This window comes from Ursus maritimus (assembly GCF_017311325.1).
Source record: "Ursus maritimus isolate PB19 chromosome X unlocalized genomic scaffold, ASM1731132v1 scaffold_X1, whole genome shotgun sequence".
Taxonomy (NCBI): Eukaryota; Metazoa; Chordata; class Mammalia; order Carnivora; family Ursidae; genus Ursus; species Ursus maritimus.
The window spans coordinates 5,808,247-5,826,922 of record NW_024423319.1 but is presented as its reverse complement, the minus strand read 5'-3'; the positions used below and the strand labels follow the sequence as shown (position 1 = coordinate 5,826,922).

General features: G+C 39.5%; 1 protein-coding gene and 1 long non-coding RNA gene across 2 annotated transcripts in view; one reads left to right on the top strand and one right to left on the bottom strand.

Annotated features, from left to right (window-relative positions):
• STK26 (serine/threonine kinase 26) overlaps positions 1-18,676 on the bottom strand; it is a 50,765-nt gene that overhangs the window by 31,849 nt on the left and 240 nt on the right. The window contains exon 2 of the mRNA XM_040627401.1: positions 18,506-18,656. Coding sequence (XP_040483335.1) covers positions 18,506-18,547 — 42 coding nt within the window. The 5' untranslated portion in view covers positions 18,548-18,656. The remainder of the gene's footprint in view (positions 1-18,505; positions 18,657-18,676) is intronic.
• The window catches only part of LOC103672938, a 123,321-nt gene continuing 121,847 nt past the window's right edge, over positions 17,203-18,676 (top strand). The window contains exon 1 of the long non-coding RNA XR_005834183.1: positions 17,203-18,534. This is a non-coding gene — a long non-coding RNA (uncharacterized LOC103672938). The remainder of the gene's footprint in view (positions 18,535-18,676) is intronic.

Below are 18,676 nucleotides of genomic sequence, written 5' to 3'. Positions count from 1 at the left end.
GGACGCTGAGAGCCTCATTTTATGTTATCCATCCTGGAGGTAAAATAAAAGGATGCCATTCAAGTACCTTTAGAAATAAACATCTTTGGATAGAATGTAAGGCAGAGACATCTATAGCAAATATCGAGCCATCGCAGATAATGTTACCGTGAATCTTCAGCACACTTATTAAAATGCATCAGATTAAAACAAAATTGATTTGCTCGCTGCCTATCTTCCTTCTAGATGGGGAACTCCAATTAAAATCAATAGGTTTGAAGCTTGTAAGCACAGCACTAAATTATTAACACCATGAGTTCTTTTAGAAAATTAACACTGATTGAAACAGTGGAATTTTACATAGACTTACCTTTTCATTCTTAATGAGAACGTGGCTGCAGTATAATTTCCCTCCAACATTTTTCTCTTTAATCAAATCTATACTTTGAACGGATTTAATCAAATTGTATTTGCAAGGAGTTACCCAATGGAATCTTAGGACTAAGGAAAATTACCTCTTAGGTCCTGCTGGCTTTAATTCTATGATCCCAAGAAAATGATACTGATGGCATGATGGTGTCAACAGCAAAGAATTTTAATCTTGGCAAATACAAAGACTAGAGAGGAGATTCTAGAATACTCTAAAAGAATGGTCTCTAATATTTTCAACAATCGACTCTGTAGTTCCCCGAAGTGAAAAATATCATCAGAGTGTGTGTGTGTGTGTGTGCAGAGCTAAAATAATGCTTGTTATTTTTATGTCCTATCTACTTTTTTAAAAGTTTTGAAGCAGTGTATTAATAAACAAGAATACACTCAGGAATCAAGTAAAATGGGGTATCTCTGTGGGTAATAGTTGTACCTGAAAACCTAAGGTGAGAACAACTACTACAAGAACATAAAAGTTAGCTCTGCGCTCAGCACCATGGTGCACCCAACATGTGTGAGAAATTAGCTTACAGGAACAAATTTGTTACACTAACAAAACAGGGGCTAGATTTCAACATCCTCACTGATGATTTTATTACTGTTATTCCTTTCCCGTTGCATAGGGCGTACCACTTTATTTGGGAAAAAAAGGCCCTGAATATGATCATATTTCCATTTCCCCAAATAATTCCAGCTTTTGTTGTAAATTAATCTCCTCTTGGGTTTACCAACTTTTCCTGAACTGAAATTTCTCAAACCTATCTCCGTCCTACCCTACACTCCACTGTCAACAGCACATGTGAATATCCTAATCCCTATCCCTAAAAGTGCAGATTTACCAGTTTGAACCCCCATTGATTTGTGCTGACATTGCTGAAATCTGTTTATGTTACCAAAGTACAACGTTTGACAAATTCAACATTCAAATAAAGGGGGGAAATGTTACTGACATTATGAGATGTCTACTAATACGAGTTCAATCTTTTAATTTTTAACAAACACCATTATAAACATAAGGTTGTTCATGTGTTCTCGACACAGCTGTGGCTAGGATATTTTCTTAGTTAAAATTTATAGTCTTTGTTCATTTACCAATCAACAAAACTGCAATTCTCCAATAAGGATAATCAACATCCAGTACCAAATTTTAATACATGTACAAAATGTTAATTTTTTCCTCCGAAAAATATGCTATATAGTCTCTTTAGGAATGTTAAGGGGTCATTTTATTTTAGAACTGGGAGTAACCCTTAAAAATATTTGTTTTTTTTTAATTTTATAAGGAGTGATTTCTAGCTGGGGGTGGGGTGGGGAGGGGCAATAACAAACATATAACCTCAGGATGGAGACAAATGACAAAGTTCCTTAATTAGTTCTTGAATTGCCATAGCTAAAACAAGCTTGATGAGCAATTCAAAGTAATTAAAATGCTTTGAACAGTGTGCTACCCAAAAAGATCTGTGATCTACAACTTGAGCTGACTCGTACCCTATCATTTTACAGCCCTAACCAGAGAGAAAGTACCACTCACCAAACAAATCCTCACTGCCCACCCCGAAAGGACCCAGAAAACACTCTGAAAAACACAACCTTAGAAATCCCTTTGTCCTTTCTTTTTCTTGCCTTGGTGAATTCTTTCCCTTCCTCCCACCCAGTCTTAAAGCCGGCTCAGCTACCCAGTGATGTCTTTCCTGACCATCCCAGCAGGCTGGCTTGACTCATCTTTCCTAGGAATTTCTGGACAGGCTAGGAGGGAGCCACTGAAAGCTTTCAGCAGACGAGTGGAAAAATCAAGTGTGTGTTTCAGGTAGCTCCCTCCTGTCGGCACCTAGCCCTGAGCCTACTTAGTGACAAAGGCTAGAATGCCATGATAAAAGAAGAGATGATGTCTGACACTTTCCGGGGGAAAAAAAAAGAACCCTCATAGATCTTCATGATTAACTGAATATGGAGATAAAAGAAATCAGCGGCAAATTAACAAATAATGCCTGCTAGTCTTTTTCTTCCTTGATAATTTTGTGATTTACCAATATATATCTTATGGCTGATAGCACCTCCCCCACTAAATCAAGTAGTTAAGCAGCATTTGGTAGAGCCTGATTATTTCATATGCTATGATCTAATAATTTTAATGCATTTTTGATTAAGTACTATTCTCTTTACTGCTGACAAACCTGAGACATTAATTGTAGGGTGAAGGCACTCGTTCAGTACAAGGAGGAAACAAATGTGATTATGTCTGACACTAGCACTCTATTCACTTTCCTTCTCTAATAGGCATCACCCTTTAATTTAAAATAGTGATAGAAGCAATCAGTGCCTTCTACTGTGTTCCTATATAAAATTCTCCCACTTTTATTTTCTTGCTTTAGAAGCTAAGAAAAATATTAAAATGTATCTTTATACACACACATACACATAATTTACCATTGTATCATTACCAATACAACTTTCCATATAATTCAACCACTAAAATTTCTGTCTAGAAAACAAAAATGTCTACCTATTTAGCATCACAGTAATGGGACCAATATATAAGTCAGTTACTTTCAAAAAGAGCAACTTTCCTATTATCTTACTGTATCCCTAACCTCAGAGCAAATACTATTAAACGTTTCCTTTATTTAGATCAGCAGTTCTCAGTGTAGTCCCATACCTTAAGATAGTGGTCAGCAAATTATTCTGTAAAGGGCCACATAGTAAATGTCTTAAGCTTTGTGGGCCAGGTACATTTTGTGGCCCCTGTCATATGTTCCTCTTCTTGTTCAATGACTCTTTTAAAAACATAAAAAATATTTTTTAGCTTGCAGGCTCCATGCAAACAGGCTGCAGGCAGGGCTTGGCCCTTGGCTATAGTGTGCTGATGGCTGCTTTAAGGAATCCATTGTATATAATAAATAAATTCTGCTCTAATATATCTAGAATGATCTTAGTTTGAGAAAACATTAACTTAAATCCTTTTCTATGTTTTATGGTTCAGATCATAACTGTGGTTGAGAAAGGCTGCATTAGATTAACAAAGGTCCAAAAACGCTACTGGAAGAAGGTGATCATTATTATTTTGAAAAAACACAGGCATTCAGAAATATTTACTACGGAGAAGTTAAAATCCAAAATTTCCAGAAACTTTTGTCCAAAGCATAAGCCAAACATTACAGCCTCACTATAATTACACACAGTACAGAAGTAATTACACATTAATTGCCTCAGTAGAAAATTAATTACATCTAATTCAAAATTTGTTTGGAACAGGGACCTGATCCCTTCCATATATACATAGTCATACGTGCTTTACCTTTTATAAATAATAACCTAGTCCAGAGCCCTGAGCAGAATCCCCTACATTCACAGTTTCAGAGCTTACGAGTTACCCTCTACAATCTCCTCACTTTACATTTGAGGAGACGCATGTAGGCATGATTTCATAGTATAGAGGAACAGAATACACTACATTCTTCGTTCTAGTAGCTAGGAAGAAATGATTTAGTGTCCCACCAGGAAAAAAAAATTATTAAATTCTCAAGTTCTGGAACCACTTGTCCATATTAAATAAAAATATTCTTTCATAATATACAGATCATCTTTCTGATTAGAGGAGTTTTTAAAAATTGTCTAAAACTGTGCTTCGTCTTTCAATCAGGATCGTACTTACACTATCACTGCATGACACACTGTGCTCAAAAAATACACACAAGAGAAATGAAAATGCTTCTAGATATACAGATCGACTCTCCCAAAGAACCCTGGCATGTGGGTGAACAAGGGTACATGAGATGGGGGCTGTAATCCCTGAGCAGAAAACAATCTTTGTTGATTTTTCAAGTATGAAGACAGTTATACCTTTTAAACTCCTGAAAAGTTAAAAGCCAACAACAGAAACACACAGTATTTAGTACCCATAAGTGTTCTTAGAAAAAACCAATTGGACTACATACCACTTAGAACTCTTCTCTCAGCCAGGACATAAATCAAGTGGTGCTAAAAAGTCATTAAGCAAACTTATTTTAAAGTAAATCTGAGATGCTACTCAGCCTTGCAATGCTCCAAAGAACTGTTTTAATCATTCCCTGAAGGAGACTTTTAAGGCCAGCACCTACTGGAAAAGTAACAATATTAAACCCAGTCATTTGAAAGAAGATTCCTTCTCTTTAACCTCGCTCCCCTGCCCCCACCCAAACAACAGTCCAAATTAGCCAAATAAAATCCAGTGATAATCTAGTGCTTTTCCTTGTTAATGAAAGGTAATCATTTCGCCTATAGAAGGAAAAAAATTAAAGGCCACGCAAAATGACTCCAAGTGTCTAGAAACAATTTACTGGCCCAGTACACACGCCATCAAAACTGCACATCTTAAACAGAAAAGCAGCTGAAATCACCATCACTATGATGTCAGCTCTTCCCCCCAGATCTTTCACAAGCTTTCTCCCGACCCAAAAGACTCTTTACATAGGGTCCCTTGCCACAGCAAATCAATTATGTAAATGCTACTTTTATCACAGAAGTCACAAGCAACAAGAAAGAAATGAATGACAATTACCTCCCCAATTTCCTTTTCTGTTAGCTTTTTCTCTTCTCTGCAGAAAGTAGAGAAATTTCCCATTCTAAAAAATAGAGACAGAATTCTCAATCTTTAAAGCAGGAGGCTACTTTTTTTCCCCCTTCCTTGGAAATACTGTCTCTTCTTCCAGAGTCCAACACCTTTTCCCTCACCTACATTTTCGGTTTGCTCATGAGGCAGCAGTAATCCTCTGGTATTATGAAATTCTACCTTCCCTAAGCAGGGTTTACACTGCAGCCTCCAAAACGATGCCCGAACCTCAGCAGACACAAGAGCCATAGCAACAGCGGTGATAGTTTTTTTCACTTGCTATTACCAGAAATCACAGTCCAACAAGACGACCATGGAGATGTCACCTATGCTAAAGCCTCGAAATTGATTCATTATTTAACTAGTCAAATCCCACGTTTTCATTTTATGTGCCCTTTGGAAAGCTTGTGACAGAGGAAAAAAAGATCTTTCAGGGACAGTCACATTTTTCATGAAGAGATAAATAGTTTAAAAAAAAGAAAGAAAAGCAGTTCTCTGGGTATGAGATTTTGTCTGTCACTGAAACAATCCGATGCCGACTCCTCCATTCCCTATCACCTCCGAATGTCTAGTGCAAAGGACCTATAGCAATTTGAGCTTCAAAATAAGAGCTTACACACCGTGCTCACAAGTTTCTGTTAACCAGAAGTCATTTGTGTAACTACCCACATGCCTCTGATTTTACTCACAGGTGAACCAATGTATATTTCTCCCAAGCAATGCCTTTGATGCAATGATGCTTTGTCAAACTACTCTATGGGAGAAATTAAGCAGACAATTGAGAATCTTGATAAATAGAATCCTTTATAATGTTCAATTCAATTCTAATTCACTAAAACAGCTTAACACTGGCATTGGATTTCATGAAAAGTCATTTCCCATGATCTGTAGTCTGTATGGAATAGACTGCTGTGAGCCCAATTTCTTCAGGAATAATAATAGTTGAAGAAGGCAGAAAGAAGAACCGGCCATGATAAAAATCCTGATAACCCTGTTATGTATTTAGACGCAGGCACATATATACATACATATTTACCTTAAATATTTTTAAAGATGGTAAAGAATCCTGTATATTTTCTGTCTAAAAAAATATTTAGCAAATCCATGGATATCATGTTTACTGAGCACGTAATTTTTACATATATTTTACTGAACTCCCCTTATACACAGACCTTCTTTTTTCTTTTTCTTCTTTCTAAAAATAAAAATATTTAAGTAATCTCTACACCCAACGTGGGGCTCGAACTCACAACCCTCAGATCAAGAGTTGTGCACTCTACCAACTGAGCCAGCCCGCTGCCCCATACACAGACCTTCTTAAATGATATTGCCAAATAATAATTTCCTGCTTCTTGAACTTAGTGACCATCCTGTCATTTACCCATTTTTATTTCAACAGCATACTTTTTTTACTTTTTAAAATTTATTATTTATTTTTTAAAAAAGATTTTATTTATTTATATGAGAGAGCAGGGGAGGGGCCGAGGGAGAGGGAGTGGGACAAGCAGATCTTCCGCTGAGCAGGGAGTCTGACAGAGGGCTTGATCCCAGGACCCTTAGATCGTGACCTGAGCCAAAGGCAGATGCTTCACCCACTGAGCCACCTAGGTGCCCCACTTTTCTACTTTCTAAAAACAGTACATCTAAAATTGATACCACTGATTAAAAATTCCATGGCAAACGTTGAGCCTTATCTTCTTGAATAGAATAAAAGTGTTTTTGAACACAAAATATACTTTGTGCACCACACACATTGTGAATGCATATTTACCCCCTATCAATTTTCTTCAACAAAAAGTAAATCTACCAAACAGAATAATGAAGAAAATGGGTCACAAGAGTAACTGAGTATTCTGGAAAAGAGACAGCTACCACATAAGAGGTGAAGTATAAGGTAAAAATATCAGAATTTTTACACCCAAACAAACTGAATTCCCTCAAGGGGGAGCAAGTTATCTAGGGACCCAAGGAATTTACCCTCATAATTATTTCTTTAAATGTGTTCCGAGGTACACTTCTGTACATGCTTTTGAACAGGCTTGTTGGGGGCAAATCTTTGATTCTGAAGGATAATTTTGTTTCTGTTGGTTTTGTGTTCATTTTAAAAATTGAAAAGTGATTTAGATCCAAGGCCGGTGAATGAGGTGAACAATCAAGTTTGCTCACGTTGTTTGGTGTTGGCAAACTCATTAAGTAGGCCCTATTTGCTTCTCTTATTTTCATTCCTAATCCTTTGTTTGAACTAAGCTCTGAGCTTTTCTACATGGTACCTGTTGGCAAATGGGAATATATTAATCTGACAGGTACAGAGAACAATCTAGAGAGCAATAGCTGGACCCAGAAAGGCCATTTAGGAATTGATATTTCCTTAAGGATTCAGAAGTACCTTCCTCTCCCCTCCAGGAATTTACATATGTAAACACAAGTTGGCTTTGGACTGCCATGACCACAAATGGGCATTTTTTGACACAACAGCCACCCAGAGTTATTAAGTCCAGCAGGGTTTTTCGGGGGAGGGGGTAATAGCGGGGTGGAAAAAAAAAAGGGGACTCTGAACAATAAAAGTTGATATGATGCATCAAATTTTTTTAAAGATTTTATTTATTTATTATTTGACAGAGAGAGAGACAGCCAGCAAGAGAGAGAACACAAGCAGTGGGAGAGGAAGAAGCAGGCTCCCAGGTGCCCCGATGCATCAAAATTTTTAAGAATATCAATATTTGGGGGGAAATATTGCCATTTGCTGGCATTTAGGATACTGGCATTTTATTTCACTTCGGCCAAGTTGCATTTTCACAACTATAGGCATAAACAGGTTTCATGTTCTTGGTAAACGTATTTGCATTTGAAGATAAGAGCATTTACTGAGTTGTCAAACCTATCTGGATTAAGGGAAACAGAAGTGATGGGTGATGGTGAGATTTTGGAAGTTGTAGCACTTTCAACACAAAGTTGCATTCGGCTTCTCCCATCATGTTTCTCTCCTTTCTACACCAAATTACTCACCAAGGTCTGTTAGTCTTCCTTGAGTGGTGCTTAGAGTGGTCCCCAGATCAACAGAGCAACTAGGAATGCATCAGAAATGCAAATACACAGGCCCTAGTGCAGACCTACGGAATCAGAAATTCTGGCGATGGGGCCTGGCACACTAGCAAACCCTCCAGGTGGTTCTGATGCATGCTCAAGTTGGACCATCACTGCCCTAAATCGAAAGCCTGGGCTACTTCAACATCTGCTTATTATATCCAGCCTTCCCCTTCTCCAACCCATCCTGTTGGGTTGGAAGCTTCATGAAACTTTCCAAGAACAAAGAACAAACAAAATAACCACTGCTTTCATCAGTTCACTTCCTTGCTGAAAAAGTCCTCGCTGTAGACTGAGTTAAAAAAAAAAAAAAAGTAACTGCCTCAGTCTGGCATTCAAGGCCTTTCACAATTTGGCCCTAAGAGTTCATGCCAGTGAGCACCTACATCAAATCTCTGTGATAGAGGGAATCTGGTACATCTCCCTTTATACCTTTTCCCTTGCACGTCTCCCATTCTCCTTTAATGGTATCCTATAAATGACCGTTCCCTTCCTTAGTCTGCTCTGCCACGGAATGCTCCTGTGTCCGTTTCTATCTCATTTGTGATTCCTTGCCACTGCTCTGCATTGCTAGATTTCTACATCTGTAGGTGTCTAGTCTCTCCAGGTATAGCAAAAACTTCTTGAGGCCAGGGACTCTTTTATACTTTTTGTACCTCAAAGATAGGCTTCAAGTACCATGTCCTATGCAAAGGAGGTCTTCTAAACTTTGTTGCTGATAGTTTATGAATTTAAATCACACCCAGTTGTTTCATGACAACTAAGGGTGGAAAAACACTGAACCTGGATCGCCAGTGTCCAACGTGGGAAGGTCTATCTACTATGTTACCATTTACTGACTAGCACACAGGAAAGCTCAGCGTTAAGTTAGAACAAAGGATTTGAAGTAAAACTACAGAGGCAAACAGGACCCTAATTAATGAGCTTGCTAACTGTTCTTCCCATGGGGTCGGTAGCACTTTAAAAGCATACATTTGAAAAATGCTTCTTTCCCTGAGGCTGCCAGACACACTGACTGTAGTCTCCTTAACCACAAGAGGTCAAAGTTCTATTTTCTGTCACCATACTTAGTAGCATATGTGCATGCTTTGCTGATTGGTTTCCTTTGTGTTTCTGCTCAGAGTGAAGGCAGGCAGCAGGAAATTGAGACCAGGGAGTCTAGAAACTTTCCCAGGTCTAGTGGGCAGTGATACCGAGGAGGCAGAGGCTTTGGGAAGAAAGAATGACTTTACGGGTTCTATTGGCTTGGCTCCCCCAAATTTTCTTGCATTTATAAAAACAACTTATGCCCCACCTGATGATCTGTATCGTTCACCTCTTCCCTGTCACGCACTGCTGTTATTTATACTATACTGCATCAAGCAGTTAAGTCCTAGCTTAATATAACATACTGTAAAGTGATATGTTGCAAAGCCAAAGGTTTAATGGAAAGCTGGGGGGAGGGGGATAAAAAGGCACTAACAGAGCAACTCAAAAATGCATTTTCAAAGAAAAATCTGGATGCGTCTAGATGTCCTTGAAGTATTTCCTCCACCTGCCAAAAATCCACTCCTAGGATTGTGTTACCAGGCACTACTGAAACCTGGTAGAGTAATTCACTAGTATGCTTAGAAATTCCCTAACATATCTAGTGTGGTGTGGATTTCAAATGCAGTAAAACTTCATTAAGTTGATACTGGTAAGCTGTTTCTAGAATTCAAAGCAACTGTTACTCTTCAGCTAGACACTCTATTGCTCTGTAATGAACAAACTGAAAACTCCAATGGTGGTTGATTTGAACACTACTTTTCTCTGTTCTTTACATTTTCAATTGATAGGGTTTTACAGATTTCTTTTCCCTACTTATTTTTTAAACAGGTGAAAGGAGGAGAGGACAGAAAAACACCGCAAAGAACACACAGTCTGTTACTAGGATCATAAAGAAAGATTGAAAAGTTTTTCTGTAAACATTTTTCTTGAGAAAAAGACAAAAACATGTCTTCCATTTTCTTAGCAGCACATTTTCGTAGTGACTTGACCGAAGAGGAGGAAAGTAACTACTTAAAAAAAAAAGAATCTTTTGGGGTGCCTGGGTGGCTCAGATGGTTGAGCATCTGCCTTTGGCTCAGGTCATGATCTCCAGGTCCCAGGATGGAGACCTGCGTTGGGCTCCCAGCTCAGCAGGGCGTCTGCTTCTCCTTCTCCCTCTGCCTCTCCCCCCGCTTGTGCTCTCTCTCTCTTTCTCAAATGAATAAATAAAATCTTTTTTAAAAAAAGGATATTTTCAACTCTTTCACCTAAAGCTGTCTACAATTTTGCTTACACTAGTTCTCAGGAAGTATGAACCAAAATTCTGTTCTGATTCTGTTAGAAGAGCCGAAGCTATGCCATACCAATGACTAATCTGATATTTTAGGACACACATCATTCTAATCCATGATGGTATGATAAATGAAGAAAAGAAAGCCAGCAGGGTGCAGTCAGGGAAATGCTGGAACAAGTCCAGAACAGGCTGAGGGGGTGTGTAGCTCCATCTCCAATTAGGTAAATACTGGTGACAGGTGGTGGGGACAGACAGGCAGGAATAGAGGAGAAGGATGGGAACCGGCTGCACTAGGTTTCCTGGCTTCTCTGAATGGGCATGTCAAGTAAACCGCCTGAATTAGATGGGATTTGGGGGAGTGACATCAAAGAGGATGATGGGTAGATTTGGCTAGCAATGTGTTTTGTTTTAAAATCCAAATGTAAAGGCATTTTCCAATTGGATAGCTCTTCCCAGTTCACAGGACTGTTGAGAGGAATTAGTCTCTCTCTCTCTATGTGTATATATATTAATTAATTATTATTAATATATATTAATATATAATTCATTAATATATATTAAATCTTTTTAAAGATTTTATTTATTTATTTGAGAGAGAGACAGAGAGAGCACAAGCGGGGGTGCGGGGGGAAAGCAGAGGGAGAGGGAGAAGTAGACACCCCACTGAGTAGGGAGCCAGACGCAGGGCTCTATCCCAGGACCCTGAGATCATGATCTGAGCTGAAGGCAGACACTTAGCTGACTGAGCCACCCAGGTGCCCCAAATTAGTCAATATTTTTTAAAAAATGTTTGATTTCACAAGACTTAATTCAAAGATGTGATCCCTCCTGACCATGTAACACCATAGTCTAAAATGGCAGATGACAAAATGAGAAACATAAGATGGCAGTCCAAATTTTGGTTGCACCTATTTTATTGATTTTTGTACTCTTAAAAAAGAGTTGTCTCATGGCATTCTTCCAGAGACATTGCTTTACATGTACCTATGGTGAAAACTGTTTGGGTCTTAATGACAAGAAATGAAAAGGAGTTTGTTGCTGTTAATTTTATTCTCCTAACTCCATTTCCTAAAAACAAATAAAATTAGTAAAACCACCACTCATTCAGAAGACACATTTCAGTCAAAAACAATCATCAAGCCATCTAAAGTTCCACTACCGGATTTCCTTTTTTTGTTTTTTAGACATTATTCCCTGTAAAATGTGAACATCCGTGGGAGAGGTCACTCACTGAGCCATTAATCAAAAACACCTTAATATGAATCAAATTTATCAGATTCTTTCTAATGTGACAGCTGGGACAGAGAAGTAAAACAGTTTCTTTTATTTATTTGTTTGGCTTTTGGGGGGGTGGGGATGGGAACAGAGGGAAGGGACAAGAGGTTATTTCTCACAAAGACACAAATTTGTCTGCAATCAGCCCTAGTTACAAGGAAAGCAACGAGTCCCCTTTTTCTCTCAAAGGCCCTGGAAGGTAAAGAGAATGAGAGCTTCCTTGTGTGGACAGCTGATTAGTTACAAGTATAGATTGTTAGACATGTTACATATAATGTATTAAAATCATTTTAGTAAGTATAAAAAGTCTATGTTATGCACACATAAATCAACCTCCATGATCTGTAAGAATTCAAGCATTACACAATATATTTAAAGAAACAGAATGGAAAAAAAAGTTAGAAAAGTCTAGTCTATATGGGACTCATTAGCCAACACTTTTATATATAATTCATGCCTAGTGATATAAGAAAAGTAAAATACATGGTTCCCACCTTCAAGAAATTTACAACCTCATTTGGAAGACAAGTATGTTAGAGAAAATCTAAGGCAGCGTATGAATCAAGGACTGGACTGTCTATTCCTGACAAGAGATATAATATGCACTTGGAAATAACAGAGATTTCTGTAGCCTGGACCACTCAGGGAAAGTTTGCAGAGAAAGTATGTTTTTAGACCTTGAAAATCAGGTAGGATCTGGTCAGCCAGTGATTGCCAAATTGTAACTGGCATGGTAGAACAAAAGGAATTTCTTGCTGGGAAATAGCGATAATGCAAAGTTTGCATCCGTAGACTGGAGCCAGATAACAGAAAAGTCTGGAAAGCTGAGTAGAGGACTTTGGGTATGGTACTGGTAGTGTGGGGAAGAGGAGAGGAAGACAGGATTTCAATAGAAAAACGTAGTTTATCAAGCAGGAGAGAGATGAGATAATGAGAGTGTTTTCACGTGATTAGCCTAGCATTGTTTTGAGGGATGAACTGCCCATATACATCATAACACCTTTTATAAAGGGGCTCAAAATATACTCCACAGATGATGGTTAATTCATCCTAATAACATCTCATTGAAGCAAAGGAAATGCAGCTTTTATTATTCCCCATTTTGGAGATGATTTGCTTAAGGTCACTGAATAAATGAAAGGCAGAATAAAAAACCACACTATCATGATGTTCATCGGTTCCTAAGTACCAGCTAAATTATGTTCTCTTATTTTCTATGACTCAAGCAAGGGAGGTACATGATGGACCTTTGTCCTCAAGTGCCATTTCCAGACCCTCATTAGTGTTCAAGGCACACGTCCTACCATGCCCCATTCTTGTTTACTCTCCCTATACCCCCCAGCCCTCTAACCCCATACCTTTCAATTACCTCCAACTCTCCCAGCTAACAGTTGTTTCTGATGATTCTGCTCACCCTGGTCTTTTGCCATTATCATTAGCATATTCAACATCCTGTATCAACCACTCACCAATAAGGACAATGGTTCGGCTTTATCAATGCATGGCAATGCTTTCAAACCTCTTTCCACCTCAAATTGCAAAGCTCAAATTACACCCTCGGAAGATGTGAGGGAGGTAAGAACTCCACATACTAGATTGTGGCACCAAACTGAATTCCCTCTCCAATTTTTTTCATGATCAGCAATTTTTTTTCATGATCAGAGTTAGTTAAAGGACTGTCCCCAGTTTACCCCTTCTTGGTGCTGACACATTTTCTCATTCTCCCATGCATCTAGAAGTCACCCCTCCTTTTCTTACAAGCTAGTCCTTCACTTACACTTCCTATCTCCTGAGGGCCCACACCTCCACATTAGCAACTTCTCCCTTCTTGGTGGCTCCTCTTCAGTTTCAAGTAAATGCTCAAAAAATGCCTGATGAATGGCTAAAGCTCCAGATCTATATCTTCAAATATTTTTTGGACATTTAAAAAAAAAGATTTATTTATTTATTTATTTTGAGGGGGGGAGCAGAGGGAGAGGGAGAGAGAACATCTCAAGCAGACTCCCCGCTGAGCATGGAGCTGCAGATGGGGTTCAATTGCAGGACCCCGAGATCATGACCTGAGCTGAAATCAAGAGTCGGCTGCTTAGGGGCGCCTGGGTGGCTCAGTCGTTAGGTGTCTGCCTTTGGCTCAGGTCGTGATCCCAGCATTCTGGGATCGAGCCCTGCATTAGGCTCCTGGCTCAACGGCAAGCCTCTCCCACTCCCCCTGCTTGTGTTTCCTCTCTCACTGCCTCTCTCCCTGTGTCAAATAAATAAAACCTTAAAAAAAAAAAAAGAGTTGGCTGCTTAACCAACTGAGCCACTCAGGCGCCCCTGGACACTTTTTAAAACAGCCTTATTGAGGCATATTGTTCTACAAAAAAATTATACATGTTTAATGCATACAATTTGATGAGTTTGGACATATATATACACCTGTGAAATCATCACCACAATCAAGGTAATAGACTACTGTTCCACATTTTCACCTCATCATCTCACTGTTAACCTCAAACTTCACAATTCTAGAACAGAAGGCATTAACTTCCTACCAGATCTGGCTCTTCCCTCGATTTTCCAATTTCTTTCATATGTACCATAACTCCCAGTTTCCCATATTCAACACCACAAAACCTTTGATTCTTCCTTCCGTAATTAGCTAATTATTAAGTCTAGCAATATTTTTTTTCTTCACAGTACTGGGCATATGGAAAGCAATTAGTCAATGCAAGGTCCACTGCCTCTGTACAGATATGATTATCCCATTGAAATAGCCTCAGTAGATCCAACTGCCTCAAGACTCTCAATCCTCCGGGTCGTTGGTTCATCCAATCTTGAGATTTCTCTTCCTATATGTAACTGTACATTGAGCCTCCTTTACTCAGAAATGTTTCATGGCTAGTCCAAAGGCCAAAGTCGTTCGTTAGCATTCAAGAACCACCAAGATCTAGACCCAATCATGTTTTCCAATCTTAACTACTATTACTACAGAGGAATTCATCATAATCCAAATGATTTCATCTCACTCTCCAAGATTGTGTGTGCATGTGCACTTGTGGAGGGTGTGCCTTTCCCCGTGTCTTTGCTCAGGGTAGGTACATCCCTGCCTGGAAATGCCCTCCCCAGTATGGACCCAAATAATCCTTAGGGGTTAGTTTACCTTCTGTAAGTCTTCAACTCCTCCAATCAGAAAGTTCTATTCTAGAATAAGCCTTACAGAGTTTTGCATTATTTTACATTTCATGTACTCAATTTAATTCCCCAACATTTTAAGACCTTTAAGGGCTAGAGATCATGTAGTAGAATTCTGTATGCTTCCCAGAATCCAATAATGAGGTTCACCAATGCAAGGCAATGTTTTCCATCTCTTTAGATGAAAGTCTTTAATAAAGTGTTCATTAGATAAAAGTCTTTAATAAAGTGTTCATTAATTCTTAAACTTCATTTCCATTTCACATCTCAAATAACAAACACTTAAAAACCGTACCACCTAGGGGTGCCTGGGTGGCTCAGTCAGTTAAGCATCTGACTCTTGATCTCGGCTCAGTTCTTGATCTCAGGGTCGTGAGTTCAAGCTTCGCACTGGGTTCCACGCTGGGTGTGGAGATGACTTAAAACAAAAAACTCCCCAAAACAAAAAAACAAAACCCAAAACTGTACCACCTTCATCATATTTAAGGATACATAATGGCTACTTTTTAAATTCTTTAATAGAAACTTAAAAAAACTTTCACAAGAGACCTAACATAAAGCATAACATAATACCACTTAGTACTCCAATTCAACATTTAACTTTATTCTCCCACCTACATTTTATGAAAGATTTAACAACCAATTTAGAGTACTTGTCTTAATAATACTAATGCAGGTTCTAAGGGAAAATATCTTAAACTTAAGTATAACTTATAACTGAAAACTTCAAAGAAAAAATATGTTTTAAATCATTAAAGAGTAAATATTTGAGTGGAAAGAAACAGGTTTATAGGTTTATTATTTCTTTTAAAGTTGTGCTTTAAACATTTTTCAAGAGTTTAGCTCCTGGTATGGAAAATTCCTTTAGATACACACTAACAAAGTAAGCACAAATTAAGTACAAAACAAATTCATACCCTCAACATCTGGTGTAATAGGGCAAAAATGTTCATTCCCACAATATTAAGAAACATCAACAATATGAGTTTGAATAACTAATTCATAGGGAAGAGTTTGAACTGGACCAAATCCTGGGTTTTCTTTCGTCACTACAAGTTTCTTTTCTATTTTAAACTAGTGGCAACAGAAATTTCTTTGTTTGAAAGTCAGGAATGCTGGAAGTCTTAAGTGATAGAACAGGTAGCTCGGCTTCTACTTCACGTCTCTCCTCAGGGGGAGAAAAACACTGTGGATAAAGTAATTTTGTTTTTATTTCTGGAAAAATCATTTTTTTCCATCAATCTTCATAATTCTCTAAAATAAACTGTTAAAAAGTTATAGGCCGGTCGACCACTTCACCCTGATTTGTGGAAATACTATACATTAATTTCAAGAACACATGGTTAACTCAAGTTTTCTTACTACTCTAAGGGTTTAAAAGTTGCTCCTAACTCTTGAACAAAAGTCTAGGAGAATTTTACAAGCTCATGATATATTTCTGCATCTCATCTGCAATATTTTTGAACAAAAGAATAGTAAAAGTAGTCTAGGCTCAAGAGTCACACTGCATGCCATCAAATTTATTTTTAGGGTACTGGACAATTTTAACAGTGGAAAACTTTTGTGTTGCATCAAATGCTTAAGAACCACATCTACAAATAAAGTGGAAATAAGCAGTTAAGAACTTACCATTTCATTAAGATGGTGAAAGTGACAAATAAATATCCCTCTCTTCTTTGCTAATATGGAGCTGATTGCCCTCCCCAAATTATGTGGGACAAAGTAACCACAACTTTGGGAAGGCATACACTGCAAGGCAGAACTTGTAAATTAAAAGATGTGATTCACATTCTAAACCACCTTAATTAAGATTTTAAAAATTCAAGAAATAGGGAACTCCGATAATTAAACAAAGCAGGGAGCAACAAGAAATACTGAACAGCAAGCAGGTCCTAAACCATATAAATCAAATAAAGACAAATCAAATAAAGACCAGAAACCATATAAATCAAATAAAGACAAATCACATAAGGACCAGAAACCATTTTCTCCTCAGCACACAAGAGTTCCCCAGAATCACAAACTTGATGAACGCGAGGCACTCTCTCTGCCGAGGCACGCGCACACAATGGAGACAGAAGCATGGAGACCCTCAGAGACAAACTTTCCATCTGTACCATTCTACTCTCCACATAATGAAAAGGAGAGCACGGTGAGAAGTTTTTCACACTTCTCCCACAACAGACAGAGCAAAATTGGAGTTAGTATTGCAAACTACTAATCTCTTGCTACAATCAAAGGCAGACTGAATGAATGGGGGTGGATGGGGTAGTGGGTGAGGGAGGGAGGGGGGTGGTCTGAGAAAAAAGTTTGAGGCATTCTGTAAAGCCTGAATGGATTAACCTTTTAAAAAGTCCTAATATTTCTCATTTCCCTTTTTCTTCCTCTCTTTTTTTAAATTAAATACACACCGACTTCCTGGGACTCAACACAGACGTGCCCTATATTCAGCTACAAGGCCTGATGCTTAGTACACACGGGAGTCCTAGGATTGATATATGTCCCACACAAATGGTCCTTTTGTGGGAAAGTACTTTTAAAATTACTTTTTTGTGACCGTGCATAAAATATGACCAACTGCTTAAAAAAAAAGGATGAATTCCATGCATCAATTGTAAATTGAGGCCCCAATCCACAGCGCTTTTTTTTTTTTACTAGAAACAAGCTATTTACTACTCTAAACGTTTTTTCTGAACTTGAAAAAGTCTGCTTTCACATTTTTAGAAGATAATGAGGGACTGAGGCTTTAGTGTTTCTAGTCTCTGATCTGTTCATAAATGGGTTGTTTAGACTAGCAAAGGAAAACAAAAAGTGAATGCTAAAAAGTTAGTAGACCTGTATAACATTTAGTAGATAGCTGGAAATGCACCGATTTAAAAACGTAACCGCTTAAAAAGTGTAGGGACACATCGCTTATTTCTTCTTGAATAAAATGAAAATATAACGGGGGGGAGGGGTCTGGGTAAATCTGGAGTAAGAAGATGGGTCCCAATCAGTAGTCCCTTGTCCAGGACAAAAAGCTTCCTTTAACCACATGCAACAGTCGTCCTGTGGCAGGGGGAGGGGGCTGGGGAGTCATCACCTCCGCCACTCTGACACAGGACCCTGCATTTCTCACGCCACACTATGGGCTGGGCCAGGTGGGGGGAGCGAGACAGAACTTCGCCCTTAAGAAGCAACACCAAAAGGGGAAAAGAAGCCACCTCGCTCTTCGCTCTACGCACACAGGAAGAGCCCAATTCAATGCCGCCGCCACCGACACCCCCTTGTCTTGCTCCGCCCCAACTTGTGTGTGTGCGGGGGGGGGGCGACTTGAGCTTTACCCCACAAATTCCGGGACACCTCCATCTCTCCCAAGTTAAGACCTCCCACCTCCAATCCCCACGAGGACCACGCTCGGCAGGCGCAGGTGTCTGGATCTGGCCTATTTTTACGTTCCCCCGCCCCCTCCCCCCGCACCTCGCCGCGCGCCGGGTCTCTCCCCGCCCTCCCCGCGCAGCGCACCAGCTAGCCTAAACGCTGGGAGACGCTTCGAGCCCGACTCCCGGGTCACCTGGCCCCTGCGCCCAGCCCTGCCTTCAGGGGAGTCCCGGGGCCGCCACTGGTCGCGGGGGACCACGCTCCGGACTCCGGGGCAGTCACGTGGTCGGCGGAGACGGCCTGGGCTTCCTCACCTGCATCCCGGGAACTTGGACAGCCACCGGTGAGTGGGCCATGAAGGCGACTGCTGCTTCGCACTGCTCCTGCGGCGGTGGCGCCTTGGGCTCGGACTGGCTCCTCCTCCGGGGGTAGCTCGGCGGCCCTCCCAGGCTTTTCGACCGGGGCCTGGAAGGACATACAGAAGT